Here is an 18,925-nt window from a genome sequence, read left to right as displayed (position 1 = left end):
AGCCTCTTTTCCCCATTTTACGGAGGAGGAAAATGAGGCTGTGTGTGAGTAGATGATTTGCCCGATGTTGGAAAGGCCAATGGCAGAGTTTTGATTAAAGTTCATCCTAGGCCCTTACTCTTTCCACAGACAATATCCCTTTATCTTATGAAATACTTATTTCAGATGATGATGTTTTAGTATATGTCCATTCTGGACCATATTAAGACCTTTTTCATATAGCACATTTTAAGTGTTGTCTTGGAAAAAAAATTCTTTAAGATGAGTAAATTATATATTAACTACTGTATATTTCACTGCATCATGGAGTAAATGTGGAAGAGAATATCGGCCTCAAAGTTCCTTGCTTTACTCATCCTATTTTATGATAAACCTGAGTTGTATCACTGGACCTCATTTGAGCGCTCAGGCTGATTTTGTGCAGTTGAAATATGTGAAGGGGAAGAGTTATCAATTATTCAATAAATTAATTAGTGGAGAGTAATCATCTGAAGGACTCAGGCTACAAAGATCATTTGGTCTGAGTTATTTATTTGGCTGTCTTTCATGGCCCATCTATTAGAATGCATTTGAAACTTTGGGGCTAAACTTAAATTACTGGCAAGCATATAAGAATTAGAGTGAACATGATAAATGCAGACCACGGGTTTGCAGACTTGATGGGTCATGAAAATTTGATAATTATCTGAACTTTCAGAAAGTTGCAAATTATAAAAAGATTCTTGAAAAATGCACTAGTGTCGACTAAAAGGAATTGAACCTAGTGAATAACTGTACTTGTTAGTGCTTAACGGAGTGAGACAGAAGGGAGAAAATGGCATGAAAGGGAAAGAACAACCAAGTGAGAGAGACTGAGGCACATAGCTCCACACACAGACAATCTTTTCTCTCAGACACACGCACTTGCCCCCCCTTTCTCTCCCTGCCCCACCCCTCCCTTGCTTCTACCTGCAACATAGTTCATCTTTCTGGGCCAAAGGTGCGTCACTTCTACTCCTGCTGTGAATGGAGAATGCTCACAGGAAACTTCCCGGAAACCTCAAAAAAAGCAGTGGTATGGTCAGGAAACATGTATACCAGCTCTGTTGTACTGTACCCTCCCAAACTTATTACAGTGTTCTGCACACAGTAAACACTCAATAAATACCAGTGACTGATTGACACTGGTGTCTACAGTCTGAAATCAGACTGCCAGCAGAGGTGGAGGATGGGAGACCTCAGTTGAGTTTCTTCCTTCATGTTTCCCTTCTGCCAGCTGATTTCCCAGTGTGGGCCACAATGCCTAACAGTGGGCCACATTTTCTCTTGTGTGTGTGTGTGAGAGAGAGAGAGAGAGAGAGAGAGAGAGAGATAAAATGCAGGAGAGAATAGGCTTCATGTAGATAAGCCTTATATAGGGGAGAGTGTCTTTCCTGCCTAAATTTCTCAGGCCCTTCCCTATTTGCATATCTGACCAATTATCCATTATATGCCCCATTGTTAATGACCTAAAGTGATTAATGAATCAAAGATTACATAGTACTCTTTTGATGTGATTGATTTCACTATTCCCCCATCTCCTGCTAACAACCTGTTAAAAACTACCCATTAGAGGGATGCTAATTAGGAGAGCTGCTAGTAATCATTTATAAAAGGCCCAGAGGGTTCTGTCTCTGTCGACACCTAGAGCTGTATGGGCAAATTAAAGAGCTTGGTAAAGAATGCTAATCTTAGATTGGACACTATTTTGTCTTTTTCAACACTTTGAAAAAATGAGGCATTTTCTTCTTTAGGGCCCAGAAAACACTTCTTATCCTGAGATGAGAAAACTGAGAAGGAAAGATTAGTCACTGTGTCAACATCTGTTAGGTACTTCTCAAAGTTATGAAGCCAAGAAAACTCCGACTCATTTTGGAAGTCAAGTTGACTTTCCTTTTCCAAGATGATCCCGGCACCAAAAGATCAAGTAAATTCATGATTAATTACCTTACAAACTACTAAAACTAGTTAGAGCATAGAGCCAGGTTAAAGAGAGAGGATTTGGGACAGGAAGTCATATCTGGGGGTACCAGGAACCTGGAAGGCTTGAAACTGAATTCTAGCTCTTGTGAGGACAGACACACTGTTGAGATATCTATGAAGGGGAACCCTCTTGAGGGTGGAGAATGCCTTATTCAGCGGGCCTGGGACTGGGCTTCTGATCCACGACAATATCCTGAGTCTCCAAAGCCAGGAGCTTGAGCCCTGTGGGGAGTGAAGCAGGGTGAAAGAGACTAGTCTTGGAGGCACATTGTTTCCATAATGCTTGGTGTACGTGCATGTCCCAAACTAGGGTTTCTGCATTGAGAAACCCTTCTGGAGAGATTGGACTTTCCCAGATGCAAGCAGAGTTATCATTGAAGAACCTGGAAGGGAGGGAAGGGGGACAGATGCTTCTTGTTCCCCACACCCCAGAGTTGGAGAGAATTGAGTTCAATGTTCAGGTTCCAAAATCAAAGCAGCTGGGGAAATGAAAGAGGAGAATCCAGCTGGGAAAATGGAGAGCTTCTATCTGTGAATTTGAGCAGAAGAACAGCAGGGCTCTTTGGCAACCAACAAATAAGCACTTGCCGTGACAGTATAGCACAGACAGCAGGGTCTGGTGGGGGCCTGGATTCAGGGTGGATGACAGAAAATGGGGTGGGTGAGGCTATCTGGGGCCATGGCTGGGGTTGATGTTGGTGGCAACCATCGTGGGAAGGGCACAGCTTGGCTGTAGTGGGCTGTGTTAACACCCCGAGACACTCCTGATGTCACACTCTGTCGACATGCGGCATTGCGTGTTGATGACCCACAGCTGCCATTTAGTAGAAGTCCATTTGCTCTGTTCTGGATCGACCCAGACCTAGGGGACCCTAATCCTGTGAGTGTTCTAGAGCCTTTGGCTTCCCCTCTCAAGTCCATAGGAGTCTGGCATTTGGATCTGGGAAACTCAGTGGTGGGGGTTGCGGCAGAGGGAGGCTCAACATGAAAAAAAACAATTCAACAATCGTAAAAATGTCTGGTACCAAATTGGAATCAGACAGGAGACATGCCAGCTAAAATTCTTACTGTCTGGTATGATAGCAGACTTCGGACCAGTCAGTCAGTCCATTGTATTTATTGAGTGCTTACAGGGTGAAGAGCATTGTACTAAGCGTTTGGCAGAGTGCAACATAACACATTCACTGTTTACAAGGAGATTACGGTCTAGATGGGGAGGTAGACATCAATATACATAAATTACAGATATGTACATAAGTGATGTGGGACTGGGAAGGAGGCATGGTTAAAGGGAGTAATTCAGGGGGACAAGGAAGGGAGTGGAAGGAAAGGAAAAGAGGGCTCATTCAGGGATGGCCTTTTGGAGGAGATGTGCCTTCAATAAAGCTTTGAGATATGAGAGTAATTTTTGGATGTGAATCGGGGACTTGATGCTTTCTACAGTACAGATGAAGCACTCAATATGAAGCATACAGATGATCGCTTGTGGAGATAATGGAGCTGGAAAAGGAGGCAGGCAGCAGATGAGTTCCCCAGGAAGTTGGAGAGATACTGTGGGTCAGTAGACTGGATGAGATCAGGTCTATACACTGGGCAGTGCAGTCTCCTGAACTGATTACTTTCAGTTTCTACCTGGTGGAAATAAGGAAAGATAGGACAGAACATTTCTTGCATCAGCTTCTCCTGTCATCAGCTATAAAGAGTGACATGACTAGGTCTCTGAAATCTTTTCATTTTTCAGCCTCCTGCCCTCCTCTACTTTAGTTCCTGTTACTGTGTCCTATGGCTCTGTAACAAGAGACCTGGGAGGGTAACACAATGGTGTGTGTCTGCTGTGGCAGACTACCAATAACTCACCTCTATATCACATTATTTGGGATTGGACTTCACTGTGTATTGTTATTTACAAAGAATTCTACATGTGTAATGGCCTTAGGAATACTAACAGAATTGCTTCCCGTCTGTTGAAGTTCACCGCAAGAGTGCAGCAAAAATGATTTCCCTTTACAGGATGTGACATTTAATAGGGGAAAACACTTCTGGAAACTTCATTAATTTGGCCTTTTTCAACCAGGGTGGTGCTTACTGGAAGTTGTCCTGAAAGTAGATTTCATTAATTGGGTTTTGCAAATTGGTTCATTAAAGAAAGGCCTGCTTATGCATCATTGACATGGACTTCAATATTTGGCCCTACTATTTTTGATGTGTAGATATTTCGCTTAGGAATTAAGCTCTGATTCCTAGAGGGGAGTTGAAATTTCAAAAATAATAATAATGTTGGTATTTGTTAAGCGCTTACTATGTGCAGAGCACTGTTCTAAGCGCTGGGGTAAACACAGGGGAATCAGGTTGTCCCACGTGGGGCTCACAGTCTTAATCCCCATTTTACAGATGAGGGAACTGAGGCACAGAGAAGTTAAGTGACTTGCCCACAGTCACACAGCTGACAAGTGGCAGAGCTTGGATTCGAACTCATGAGCCCTGACTCCAAAGCCCGTGCTCTTTCCACTGCGCCACTCTCATCAAGCATGGAGTTGCTAATAGACTGTAAAAGGGAATGGGTCTCAGTAGTTCGAGCAGTTTGATATACCCAGCGAGCCTGCCAAACGGTATTGAAAAACTCATTTCCTCTGAGTGCTGTATTTATCTCTAATAGAACCTTCACCACCCTGGTGTGGTAAATTTGGAATGGATGTTTGAGACACCAGAACGGGTGTTTGTTGTTATGGAAAAACTCCATGGAGACATGCTGGAGATGATCTTGTCAAGTGAAAAGGGCAGGCTGCCAGAGCACATAACGAAGTTTTTAATTACTCAGGTAAGAAATCAATTAGAGGACTAGGAAAATAATATTGAATAGCAAATGTTATTGCTGTTTAACTGGTCTGTCGTCCTTGTTACTTAGGCTGAACCCGCAATGTCTAAATTACATTAGCCAAGGTTTAAAGGTATTTATTGTTTGAGGTTACCCAATCCCTCTAAAATATTAAGACACAGCATGCCCTGAATGAATACCTTTAATGGTATTACTCTGAACTATGACAGTATTGAAACAGAAAATTCTATGAGTCATGCTTTTATCTTATCCTGTCTTATTCAACAGGAGTTGTTTTCTTCCTTTCCTCTCTTAGACCGTCGGGAACAGGAGAATTGTCAGAACCTTCATTTAAAAGGCTTCTTAGAAACATATTTTGTTTGTATGTTTCACAGCAGTATCTTGAGTGCAAAAATGGAGATGTCAGGCTTGGTCCTCACCCTGACATTTCAGTTTTATTAGCATATTGGCTGAAAACATTAGAGAATGGGGGGAAAAACCTGCTTAAAATGCTAACTAGAGTTCTTTTGATGATGTTTTCTTTGCAGATTCTTGTAGCCTTGAGGCATCTTCATTTCAAAAATATTGTTCACTGTGACCTCAAACCAGAAAATGTACTACTAGCATCATCTGATCCTTTCCCACAGGCAAGTACTGCTCACACTGTAGACGGTACTTTGCGAGGAGAGCTTGCGTTGGCCTCTGTTTATTCCTCCAACCCCTTATTTCTCCCAGGTCTATCAGCCTTGTTTCTACCAGGTGACTTCCACCTTCAGTTTCCAATGCTAACTCATCCTGCGCTCTGCCCCATTTGCCAATTTGCCCTGTTGTACCTCTTCAACACAAAATCACTCTGCTGTCTCCTCTGGAAAGCACTTGTATTTACAGGGTGGTGATGATGATGACTGTGGTATTTATTAAATGCTTACTATGCGTCAAGCATTGTTTTAAGCACTGAGGTAGGTGCAAGTTAATCAGATTGAACACAGTCCCTGTCCCACATGGGGCTCACAGTCTAAGTGGGACAGAGAACAGGTTTTGAATCCCCATTTTACAGTTGAGGAAACTGAGGCACAGAAAAGTTAGGTAGTTGCCCAAGGTCACACAGCAGGTGAGGTGTGGAGTTGCTATTAGAACAATGGGCCTTCTGATGTCTATGACGTGCCATTTCCACTGGGCCACACTGCTTCGCATGGTATTGGGGTTGGGCAGTTCATGGTGGCTCTACTAGAGGGAAACAGGAATGTAGAGAAAAAATGAGGACTCTGAAGTGGTCTATCCCTAACCATGATGGATTGATTCTGGAAGACAGCTGTCATACAAGGTTTGGGCTTTCTCCAAGCATTCTGTTGCCATCGTCAGAGGTAGAATCCTGGGCAGGATGGACCCAGTAATGTCGATAGTATTTACTATGTGCAGAGCACTGTACTAAGTATTTGGGAGAGTACAACAGAATTGATAGAGCACTGTTCCTCTTTACTAAGTGCAGAGCACTGTTCCCCGCTCACAGTGCTCTGCACCCAGTAATCACTCAATAAATATCTTTGATTGATGTCTTGCACCCTCAATGTGCTGGATGACAGTGTTTTTGCTGTATTAGCTATTCCTTAGTAAAATTCTAGAGAGAGAACTTTTTTATAACTAAACACCTCTGAATTCAAAACACCTATTAAAGACATACCACTGGTAAATCCAGCAGGCACGGCCTGCAGCATGAAATGCCTAAATATGATTTCTCTCTTTCTAGAGAAGGACAAACTAACTCCAACCTTTTTCTGCACACAGGTGAAACTCTGCGACTTCGGCTTCGCCAGAATAATCGGCGAGAAATCATTCCGACGGTCCGTGGTGGGGACCCCGGCTTATCTGGCTCCAGAGGTTCTAAGGAACAAAGGCTACAACCGCTCCCTTGATATGTGGTCTGTGGGCGTCATCATCTATGTGAGTCTCAGCGGAACCTTTCCGTTCAATGAGGACGAAGACATACATGATCAGATCCAGAATGCCGCTTTCATGTACCCACCAAACCCCTGGAAGGAGCTCTCTCATGAAGGTAAGAGCTTTCTGGATCCCAGTCTGGGTTTAGCCATGAGCATTTCTGCAGCGTGAAGTGAGCTTAACTTGGGTTCCCACTGATACGGCCCGGGTCTGTCTCGTCTTATGCTGTCCAGTCATTTCCAACCCATACCGACTCCATGGACACATCTGTCCCAGAACACCCCACCTGCATCTGCAATTGTTCTGGTAGTGTATCCGTAGCTTTTTCTCGGTAACAGTTCGGAAGTGGTTTAACATTGTCTTCTTCCGCACGGTAAACTTGAGTCCCCCCCTTCGACTCTCTCTTGTGCCGCTGCTGCCCAGCACAGGTGAATTTTGACTTGTAGTAGATTGGCTTCCCCTCGCTAGCCACTGTCCAAGCTAGGAGCGGAATGGGTATACCACTGCAAGACTCTCCCTCCCATAGCCGAGACTGGTAGAGTCCTGGAAACTCTGCAGGTACAATCCCAAGAGGGGTTCAAGGCTGTAATTCTATTGTAAATTCAGTCTAAAGAGAACCTCTTCGATCCAGAATGGAGCTGTCCAAATGCTACTTTGTTCAGCGATAAATCCCTGTGACGTAGGGTGAATTTTTAATTGCCAGTTGATGTACTGTTTTGGTAGGCATGAAATGTTCAGCCTGATTTTCCCCTCTGCATCCAGGACTGCCCACTATGAGAAGTGGAGAGACAAAATGCTGAAATCCTCTTCTAGGGATGGCAGTAACACTAGTAATAATAATAATAATAATAGTGGTATTTGTTAAGTGCTTATCGTGTCATGTGCTGGGGTAGGTACAATATAATCTGATCAGACCATCTTTGTCCCACATGGGACTCAATGTCTAAGGGGAAGGGAGAACAGCTATTCAATCCTCATTTTACAGATGAGAAACTAAGAAGTGCAGAGAAGTCAAGTGATTTGCCCAGCAAGCAATTGTTGGAAAGGTCTCCTAACTCCCTTTCCAGTGCTCTTTTCATTAGGCCATGCTGCCTCTCTACCAGTAGGAACTAGTTGAATCTCTAGACAGGTCCCTTTCTGATGACTCTGTGCCTCTAGACCCGGCTTGGAGGGAGCAGGGGGACGTTCCTGTGCCAACAGGATTCTGCACTGGCTATGCCATGGACAGTCTATAGCAGACCTGCTCCCACCTCCCCCCACTGGAAGCAGCATGGCCTAGAGGATAGAGCACAGACCTGTGAATCAGAAGAACCTGGGTTCTACTCCTGGCTCTGGCACATATCTGCTGCAAGTCACTTAACTTCTCTGTGCCTCAGTTTCCTCACTTGTAAAATGAGGATTAAGATTGTGAGGCCCATGGGGGACAGAGACCATGTCCGACCTGATGATCTTGTGCTTAGAACAGTGCTTGGCACATAAGAAGTACTTAGCAAATACCATTATTATTATTACTCAAGAGTAGGGAAAATCAGACTTAAGAGCAGAGAACGTAGAGAATGGGACCCTTTTAACTGCAGCAGTCAGTAGAAACAGCTCTTTTCAGTTCACTAACCCCACTTCAAAAAGCTATAACAAAGCCAGTGCCCAACAAACTGCCTGAAATTCTCTGCTGGGAGAGTAGGAGTGAAAGTGGTAAAGTTACCCATGTGTGGTAGGTGGAGAAAAGGTCTTGTTAAAAACTCTCAATTAGCCCTTAACTAATTAGTAATTAACCATTGAGGCCTTTGAGATCCTCCCCACTAATACCAATATCACAAGGTGTTTGTGTCCAGAGTTCTGAGTCATCATTAACAACCATCTTCAGTCTCTTGTAATTTATGGCAAAATGTACCCAGGAAAGTGTTTTGAAAGGAGGCTCCAGCAATGATAGCATTAACCAAATTTGGGGGCATATTTGGCAAAGATGGAGTCTATTGGCTAGAGCGAGGGTGAAAAACGACTGAGTAAATTGTCTCCAGGCTAGTGGAGAATGTATATTTTAAAAACTGTTTGTTCCCACAGCTAAGCTTTTAGGAAAGGCAATGCTGGTTTCAAATACTATCGGCCAGAATGCTGAATTAGCTATGAGGGTGGGGTAGCCCAGAGGACCCTTCCCCATCATAGTTCTGGGTCTCATGAAGGGACAGAATTGTGTACACTAATTAGGAGAGGGTAAAAGACTCCTTCAATCCCTTGGATAGCTGGGTTCTCCCCCCTCAGCCAAACCCTACCTTCTCCAAGTCCACTATCACCCTGGATTCCCCACTTACCCCTATTGGTGAGGAACTTCCAGGAGCAAAGTGGGAATAGGTTGGGGTCTGGAATCCTTTGGCACCTGGCTCCCAGTCCCCAAACTCACCACTTATGCCTTCCACTGCCCAAGGTAGAGAGGAAACAAGGAGCTAAAGAACTGGGTTGGGGTGTCTGCAGATGGAGGGGCAGGGGAATGCTCAGTCAGAGTTGCCAAATCCACTGTTAACTGACATCAGCTGGGTAGAGCTACCATAGGGCAGCAAGGCAACTCCACTGGGCCTGTGGTAAGTGGTCAGTTCTGCAATTCTGAAAGCAGGCCAGGGCAATTTCCAGGAGAAAGTAAGTCATCAGTTGTTACAGAGAAGGGATGTTGTCTCTCTTGGAAAGCCTGTTGTGTTCCTATAGCTACAAAAACTGTTTTGGCTAGCCAGTTGTGGACCCTGGTTATAGTAGAGAGATGGAGCAAGAGAACGGGGTGATCTCAGTATTCTGGAAATGGTAAAACTCCCATGAAATCCTTTACTTTCCTGGGGACTTGAATTTGCCTGATGCTCATGAAGCCATTTAATTCTGTTCCCTCTTGGGGTTTTGGTGGAAGGACTGTCTGAACCATCCTTCCCTCTGTGAGTTTTCTGTTCCATTGTGGACGCAGACATTCAAAGCAACTGAACAAAGACATTTTTGAAGGTAGCTGCTTCAAGGAATGACAAAATATATTTGAGGAACAATTTGAAGTAAAGTTAATACTGAAAGAAAGATCAAGGAGAAGGTGGAGATGTTAGGGAGAAATGAAGTGATGAAGGAAAAATAATTAAGTTTCAGGTGATGTCATCTGAGATTTGTGAAGCTGCCTTCTAGCACTTCAGAATTTGTTGATGTATGATTCATTTGATCCATGCTGGCAAATCAAAAGATCACAGTTTATTAACCTCTGAACATTTATGAGAATCTTGCCTCCTGACATAAATTCTGCACAGAATTGATATTAGAAAAGGCAGCTGATTAAGAAATAGCATTTATTGAGCACTTACTGTGGGCAGAGCACTGAAAAGAAGAATAGGTAATAGGCATGTCCCTGACCTCAAATGATTTGCAATCTAGGGGAAGGAAGCAGCATGGCTCAGTGGAAAGAGCACGGGCTTTGGAGTCAGGGCTCATGAGTTCGAATCCCAGCTCTGCCACTTGTCGGCTGTGTGACTGTGGGCAAGTCACTTAACTTCTCCGTGCCTCAGTTCCCTCATCTGTAAAATGGGGATTAAGACTGTGAGCCCCACGTGGGACAACCTGATTCCCCTATGTCAACCCCAGCGCTTAGAACAGTGCTCGGCACATAGTAAGCGCTTAACAAATACCAACATTATTATTATTAAGACATTAAAATAAACTATAGGTAGGGGGAAGCAAGAGAGCTTAAAGATATGTCCAAAAGTGCTCTGGCAGGGAGGGAGGTGGGGTTACTACCTAGAGGCCATGGGGATGCTAGTTTGCTGCAGGCATCAGACTTTTGTCATGTTTCCTATCATGAGTCAGTGCATCACTGTAGCTATGTTTTTCATTATACTTAACCATCTTAATTGCTTGTGTTTTGTCTCCCATTTGTGGCATTCAACTCCCTTGGTATTTGATGCTCTGTACTAAGAACAGAGCAAGACATTAGTATGCTCCCCAGATTATCAGAGATTCAAATTAAACCAAAGTAATCCAGATGTATAAATACCATCGCTGGAAGTCATTAAATTTCTAAAGTCAGGGTGGTTTAGTATTACCCTTTTCTGTCTTCATTTCTCCTGTCCAGTGATGGTACACCTACCTGGGTGAAGCACTGTTCTAAGCACCTGAGAGAGTACAAAAGAAGCAAGATAATAATAAAAAATTGTGGCATTTGTTAAGCACCGTGTGCTAAGCACTCAAGTACTGGGGTAGATACAACAGTCAGCCCAAATGCAGTTCCAGTCTGATATGGTGCTCAGAGTCTAAAGGGGAGCAAGAGTGGATATTTTAATCCCTTCTTTTAAAGATGGGGAAACTGAAGCACCGAGATGGCAGATGTTCAGGCTGGGATTAGAACCTGGGTCTCCTGCCTCCCAGTCCTGGGCTCTTTGCATTACCACCATTCTGCTTCTCTAGAGGTTCTTTCTCTTCCTTCAAGGCATATTTCTCTAAATATGCCTCTCTTTTGATGGGGAAATCTTCAGGACAGGTGACTAATGGAAAATTCAGTAAATAAATGGGTTTTTCCCAGGGTTTACGAAAGGAGGAGCATGAATATGATGAAAAGATGGGGAGCCTTAGCTCCTGTAATGAGGATGACAGATCTTATGAAGGTGGGGAGGGAAGACTGAACCAGTGGAGCATCAAACCCTGGTAAACAGAGGAAAAGTAGGAGATGGAAGTGAGATCAACATGATGAAAGAGAGGCCAAGCATCTGCCTTTAAACACAAAGGGGATGATAGAATGTGAAAGAGAGTAAGGTCAGAGTGGTGGGAGGGAAATTATTCTGGCAATTGCAGTCTGAACAGACTGAACAGAAAAAAGCAAAACTCAGGAAATCAAATGAGGAGGAATTTAAAGTTGGCAGGGCCAGTCCATGGATAGTGCTTTGGCTCCAGGGCTAAAGAATGGGCAGGTTTTAGAGACAAAAGCCAGAGTAATATATGCATTTCCAGCATTTGACTATTTTTAGAAGTGCAACTTGTAGGAGATTTGAGGAAAACTGGAATTGGAAAAACTGCTAACTTCCACATCCTGCACTACCCAAAATGCTTTTGATGATAGTATAGAGGTATATGTTGGCAATAAACACAAATACAAAAGCAGGAAATTGTCTCAAATAAACCCCTACTCTTGCAAACAGAAGATCAATTTCAACATCCACAGGTGATTTGGTTGAAGTGTCTGTTGCTAAGCCTCCCACTGGGCTGTCACCTCTCTTCTCTCCAGTCACAAGGTTAGCTGATGCCAACAAGAATTTTCCTTCAGAAAGGAACTCCTTGGCTTCCCATGCATAAGAAGGAAAAGGATAAAAGTCAGCTCCTGGGGGCGTTGGTTGAAGAGCTATTGTGAACAGTTAGGAATTTGGATTCAGTCTAACTGTGGTATTCTAGTCTCCAGGGACACCACAGTATGATTCATTTTCAAATTAATAAAGGATAATTTCCCATTCCCAGTTAGTTTCATTAAGCTTTTCACAGTGGTGAATACTTACGTCTTGTATCCACAGAACCGTTACGGCAAAGTAGGGCCTGATTTACTGAGGATTCCCAGTCACACTTCATCAGTTTGGTGATCTCCATGTTGCCATAATTTAATTTTTCTGTGGGGATGAGAAATCGGATCACTAATCAAAAAGCCATACAGCAAATAAAGTGAAATAACTCCAGCTTCAGATTTTAAACGTGTGTCTTCTAAACTCATGGGGAGCCAGCTCACTAAATGCTCCTGAATGCATTTCAGCTGGAAGTCACTCCTATCTGTAAAAGAGAACAGCTGTAGGTCTCTCATTATATATTGTTCTCAAGTTGTTTTCAGACTACATTTTTGGATGAAAAATAACCCAGGAAAATAAGCAGGGAGATGATGAGACCCAAAGATCTTTGGTTTTCTAGACAAAAGGAAGAACAATTGTCATTTTGATCATTAAACTGTGTTTGTAACAATCCAGGGAGTTTGCCAGTCCAGTGAGCCTGCTGAATGTTAATGAACTGATTGATCTGTCAACAGATTATTTCCACCATTAAACTGCCTGCTGCAGAGAGGGATCAGTGAACCACTGCCAGAGAATTCAGGAAAACCCAACCGGGTAGGAGAGGCTGGAGTTCAATGAATGTTTTGGGTAAAGATGTGTTGAGGCTATCTAAAACTTGAAACTCAACCACATACCATAGAAGAGAAATGAAATACCTTGTCTCTAGGAAATGGGTTCTAAAATTAAAAAGAAAAAAGATAAAAAAAGTGAAGAGTTATCATCCATGGCAGGGAAATAAAGGGAAATTATTTTCAAGGTACTAAGAGAGGGAAAAAATGTTGGTAACTCTGAAAAGATGAGGAATCAGGATGGAAGTCATTAACTGATATTTACACACTCTGGGAATCCTGAATTAGTAAGTGCTCAATAATTACTGATAACAATGAGACATGATCTCAATATAGGGAGAGTTTGAACACTGCTGTGCATACATCAACAGACTGTTACTCCTCTACAATCCTTCAGTGAAAGAGGACTCAGCTCTTTGACTAGGTTATTGTATTGCAAGATATTCAATTTACCTTGATTCTGAACAAAACCCCTAAGGGTCCTTAAACATCCTAATTAAGATCCCCCAATCAGAGTGATCATTTTCCTGGAGTACCCTGAGGAGCTGCTTCCCCTTTGCCCTGCAGTTTCATTTTCTCTCCAGGGATATTTTGTTGATGGAGACTTCTTAGGCTAACAGGACTTCCGAATCATGCCAGATAAACAATTCAGTATTTCCAATCCTAAAATCATCTGTAAAAAGTTTCAGTCTCCTCCACCCGCCAACCTATGGCATCTTCCAGGTGACAGCTTCTCATTCACTGCCACAGGCCAGGCCGGCTCCAATAAATGCTCATAGTATTGAATTGAAATATAATTAAGGGCCCTGTTGGGGAGGATGCGATTTTGACCGTTTTTGAGTTTATTTCATTTTGTTTACCATCAAGGAGGCTAAGGAGATGTATATTTAACTGGGCTTTAGAAAAGCATGGAATGTTTCCCAGAATGCTGGTCGCCCATGCCCAGTGTTTATAAGCAGAAAGGAACAATAACTCACTGGGCTAACCACACTGATTTGGAACCCTTGAAGGAACTCACCACCCAGGACATTCTAATGGGGAATCACTTACGTGTCGGTGAAGTCCAACTGATGTGTTGTCCCTTTCCAGAAATCCTTCTGGGAAAATACATTTGATCACTGTATTAATTCACAATCGTAACCCTTTACAAGAAGAAATGTTTGTAATGATTTTTAAGAGAACATTTTCTTATGTTAGATTGTAATACTGAAGTTTGTTATGGACAGAGAACATGTCTGTTAACTCTGTTATATTGTACTCTCCTAAACGTTTAGTGCAGTGCTCTACACAAAGTAAATGCTCAGTAACAGTCTTCCATGTATTTTGTACAGTGTTCAGCACTGACTGGGTGCTCAATATATGGTATTGATATTAAAAATGACATCAAAATGCCAGAGAATTTGTTGTTTCTAAAGGTAATAGAGCTATTTATATTATAGAGCTATTTCCCTTATTCTGGCTTTATCTTTATTTTATATGCTCCAGAGCTGATAACTTTATATAATTCAATGATCATGCTTTTCTTGGCATTGCAACACAATACACATCATCCTTAGCTTGACCAGTACATCACAACACAGATTTCAGTAAGCCTCCATTTGGTCACAGGCTTGAGGAGGTACAAGGTATTTACAATACATTTCTGGCTTTGTTGTAAATTTATTTTTTTAAATCCAAAAACTATTCCATCATCGAGGAATGGGAGCATGGTGATTGGATGATAGCTGGGGGTTGAAGGATGGTCTTTTTGAGATGGTGGAGATTTAGGCTTATTTGAAGGGAGAAGTCAAAGGTAGTGGTAAAGAGGGGAGAGGGGTGGGAGCAAATATTTAAAATGAGAAGGATTAATACCACTAATACTAATTGTGTGCATTAGGTACTTAACATATGCCAGAGAGCTGTGCTAAGTGCTGAGGTAGTCACAAGATAATCAGGACCATGGATACTAAGCGTTGCAATGCCAAGAAAAGTATGATTAGTGAATTACCAAGTTGTCTGCTCTGAAGCAAAGATAAAACCTGAATGAGAGAAAGAAATAATGCTTGTACCTTTAGAAACAACAAAAATAAGAGGGTCCACAATATAAGGTAAAGAGATCAGGTATTTAATGCCCATTTTACAGATGAGGAAACTGAGCACAGAAAGATCAAGTGACTTACCCAAAGTCAGACAGAGACAGAGCTAGGATTAGAATGTGGATCTCCTGATTCTCACTCCCGTGCTCTTTCCACTGGGCAATGCTGCCTCCCCAAGGCTAGGGTAGAAGCCTCAGACTGAAAAATTAAACAGAATTAAACATTAGGCAGAAGACTGGCCTCTTGAAAGATAGCTGGGAAGGAAGAGACTGTAAGAAGGGGGTAGAAGAACTTTGGAGAGGCAAAGAGAACTCTTGGAAAGTTTGCCTCTGCTGTCCTCTGTCTTTTCAATAAAGTAGTGAAACTTAACTAGAAGAAGAGAGGGAGGAGAGAAGGCCACTGGGTGCATCAGGAGGCAGAGTAAGTTCTAGAATAGTGGGGGGGCTGTGAGTATGGCAGTAAGGGAGGAATAGTGTTTTTCTGCAGATGGAAATAGAGTTTAGAGCATGACAGAGAGCATTGGTAGTGGCTGAGCTGTCTGGATTTCCTCTAGATCTTCCAGCTGCATAAGTATAGGGGAGGAGAAAGCAAGCTCTTGGAGGCTGGGGGTTGCCAGGACAAGAGCAACACAGGGATGAGAGGGCAAAAGAGTGGAAGGTTTTTACTCATTTCTGGTTTATAGCTTGTAGCCTTTGGCTGCAGCTCAATAGATGAGCTTCCTGGCGTTGCCCGGCAACAGAGGAAGGCAGAGAGCTGGAATGTGGAGGTGGAAAAACAAAAGCAGAGGCCAAGGTGAGGAATGGTAGTGATTCTGCCCAGAGGGAAGTCAGGAGGCAGGGTGGCAAAAAGACCAGGGGAAAACAGAGGCCCCTTCAGCAAAGGAAATGAAGAAGGTGGTAGGATGCAATTAGAGAGGTGGGCAGAAGACTGGAGGGAATTCAGGGCTGTGGAATTTCTTACCAGATGGTCTTCAGATCCCAATCACAGCTTAGATTGTCTGGACTTTGACTGTACAATCCAAAGCTCTTTTCAAATGTCATCACACTGGCTGCAATGTTGTGCCTAAACCCAGGACCCCAAACTGTCTTTGGCCAAAAGCATATATCAAGTGGGGTAGAGGGGAGTAGGACTGAATTTAGGTGAAAGAAAAAAAATTTGAAATAGAGTCATTAGCCTCTTGACTGAACTGTCATCGGGATCAACAGAAATTATGTCTCTTCAGGTTAAAATTAAGAATGCTAGGTGCTCCCCATGTTACTGGCTGCATTTGGCTTCTTGAAACCCAAAGATGAGATGTAAAGAGGAAATGGTCCTCATTTGGAATTCCCAAATCCACTGGTATTTAGAGGACCATTTTCCACGTCATTGCTGATGTCTGTTTTCCTGGAAATTCCTGGTTAAAAAAAGAAAAGGAAATTAATTTAGGTGCCAGATACATTTTTCATCAGTTTGTATTAATGATCATTTACACCACACTTTCTAAATTGCAAATATGTGCTTTGCATTTTCAGCAATTGATCTCATCAATAATCTCTTGCAAGTGAAAATGAGGAAACGCTACAGTGTGGATAAAACTCTAAGTCACCCCTGGCTCCAGGTAAAGAGACAATTATAGGGTTTTCTCTTTCTGCAAGATATCATTTTCTTTTTGGGCTTTTACTTTCCAACCTCCCTTTGGATCCCTGAATGGAATATAGAGTGCTTCTGGGAATATGAAGCTTTATTTAGAAGTGGGGCTCAATTTGGGGGTCAGGTGATTTCTGTAAACAATAATAATATTATTTAATGATAATAATAGTACTTAAGCACCATGTGCCAAGCACTGGGCCAAGTGCTGGGGTAGAGATGAGGTGATCAGGGCAAACAGTCTGAAATGTGGCATCAGCCTCAAATTAAATGGAAATTATTTTCATATCCTTTGTGCACAAGAGTTAACTTACTACCCCTTCCTCATAGGAATGAGAAATCAGGGGGGCGTTTCAACGCTTTAAGGGACAAATTTCCAAGCCATCTGCATGTGCAAAGCAGATAATTGCCCAAACACATGCCCATATGCTCATGCAGGGAAACAGTTTCAAAACCTGGGCTCTTTGCACTTCCTCACATGCCTAGTGGTAATTCACGTAGTTATTTGCCTGTAAATTGGTGGCAGTTTCAATCTGAGAGCTCGCTCTCTCATCGCCTTCAATATTAAGAATATTTCTGGAAACGAACAGGCGTGACAACATGACTGCATATTTGCATACTAAGTAAAACAGACAACCATCATTTGGTGAGAAGGTGGCTGCATCCAGCACTTACTATGTGCAAAGCGCTAGGGTAGATGCAAGATTGAGACACCGATCCGGCCCCATCCCACCTGGGGTTCGCATTCTATCTTATCGCCATTTTACAGATGGAAAAACTGAAGCCCAGAGAGATTTCAAGTGAGTTGCTCCAAGTCTCACCCAGCAGGTCTGGTAGTGTGGGCAAGTCACTTAACTTCTCTGTGCCTCAGTTCCCTCATCTGTAAAATGGGGATTAACTGTGAGCCTCACGTGAGACAACCTGATTACCCTGTATCTCCCCCAGCGCTTAGAACAGTGCTCGGCACATAGTAAGCGCTTAACAAATACCAACATTATTAGTGGAGCTGGTACTTTGAACCCAGGTCTCTTGACTCCCAGACCCGGGTTCTTCCCTCCAGGCCAGGAGATCAAACCTGTCTTACGGATTTTTGTGCAGATCAGTGTTTTAGGTTGCCTTCTGTCTTGTTGTTCGAACCCAGGACTATCAGACCTGGTTAGATTTACGTGAGCTGGAATGCAAGATGGGAGAACGCTACATCACCCACGAAAGCGATGACTCCCGGTGGGAGCAGTATGCAAGAGAACGGAGCCTGCAGTATCCAGAGCACTTTCTCAGCCAGAGTTCCAACCTCAATGAAGCTCTTGAGCCTGAGGAAACAGATATGAAAGCCCTCAGTCAGCGCGTCAGCATCCTCTAAGCTACATCCCCTATAATCTGTCAAAACACTGTGGAATTAATAAATACATACGGTCAGGTTTAACATTTGCCTTGCAGAACTGCCATTATTTTCTGTCAGATGGGAACAAAGCTGTTAAACTGTTAGCACTGTTGATGCATCTGAGTTGCCAAGACAAATCAACAGAAGCATTTGTATTTTGTGTGACCAACTGTGTTGTATTAACAAAAGTTCCCTGAAACACTAAACTTGTTATTGTGAATGATTCATGTTATATTTAATGCATTAAACCTGTCTCCACTGTGCCTTTGCAAATCAGTGTTTTCTTACTTGAGCCTTATTTTGGTAAGAGAGAGAGCCTTCCCATGAAATATTTCCGTTTTGTGCTCACCGTTCATACTGTAATGTAAGCAAACTCTTGAAGAGTGGATTATTACCGCTGTTCTATGAACAATCCTTAAACTTACTTGGAGGAAGGGTTTATTTGATGAGAAAAACAAAATCTGTTGAGGCGAAATACTAAAACACAAGTACATCTACTGTGCGGTTTCAATTCAGATACCTTTTCTGTGTGTCTTGAGTATACTCCTATATGTTCAAGTCATTCACATATACACAACCCACGTACAGGGCAAGCTGCTCTTCCGCCAAATGCCTTAGTAATGTAAACTGCTGAATCTGTCAGTTATATTTCCCTTTTCTTACAACATTCTGCTGTACCATGTAAATTTAGCAGCTAAAGAACCTGTTTTGCCTTTGTGTATGATTTTCAATAAAAAGTCTTGTCAAAATGCGTGTCCATCAACAGTGAATGCTCTAGGGCTCAGGGCCCTTGAGAAAACATTCATCCTCAACCTTGAGCCTCTGACTCCCAGGAAGAAGATGTTCCTCTGGGCAAGATGAATGGTGCAAGATGGATGGACAAACTTAGATTGTAAGTTTTGAGAAAGTTTGTGAATTTAATTATCTGTGGGGTTGTTTCTGATGGTTGCTTTTCCTGGAATAGCCTCATAATCTTCCTAGGT

General features: G+C 42.7%; 1 protein-coding gene and 1 non-coding gene across 4 annotated transcripts in view; one reads left to right on the top strand and one right to left on the bottom strand.

The window, feature by feature from the left end:
- Nucleotides 1-18,691, top strand: part of PRKD1 (protein kinase D1) — a 165,507-nt gene extending 146,816 nt beyond the window's left edge. For all 3 annotated transcript variants that reach the window (XM_029079057.1, XM_029079058.1, XM_001512942.6), the window contains 5 exons: nt 4,658-4,819; nt 5,365-5,463; nt 6,602-6,869; nt 16,447-16,532; nt 17,703-18,691. In XM_029079057.1, coding sequence (XP_028934890.1) covers nt 4,658-4,819; nt 5,365-5,463; nt 6,602-6,869; nt 16,447-16,532; nt 17,703-17,921 — 834 coding nt within the window. In that variant the 3' untranslated portion in view covers nt 17,922-18,691. The remainder of the gene's footprint in view (nt 1-4,657; nt 4,820-5,364; nt 5,464-6,601; nt 6,870-16,446; nt 16,533-17,702) is intronic.
- Nucleotides 7,193-7,330, bottom strand: LOC114816805. The gene has a single exon (XR_003764613.1). It is a non-coding gene; the product is annotated as a small nucleolar RNA SNORA7 (small nucleolar RNA).
- Nucleotides 18,692-18,925: the final 234 nt, after the last annotated feature.

Source organism: Ornithorhynchus anatinus, chromosome 14, assembly GCF_004115215.2.
Source record: "Ornithorhynchus anatinus isolate Pmale09 chromosome 14, mOrnAna1.pri.v4, whole genome shotgun sequence".
NCBI lineage: Eukaryota > Metazoa > Chordata > Mammalia > Monotremata > Ornithorhynchidae > Ornithorhynchus > Ornithorhynchus anatinus.
Note: the sequence above shows the minus strand (reverse complement) of the source record. Positions and strands in the feature narration are given on the sequence as shown.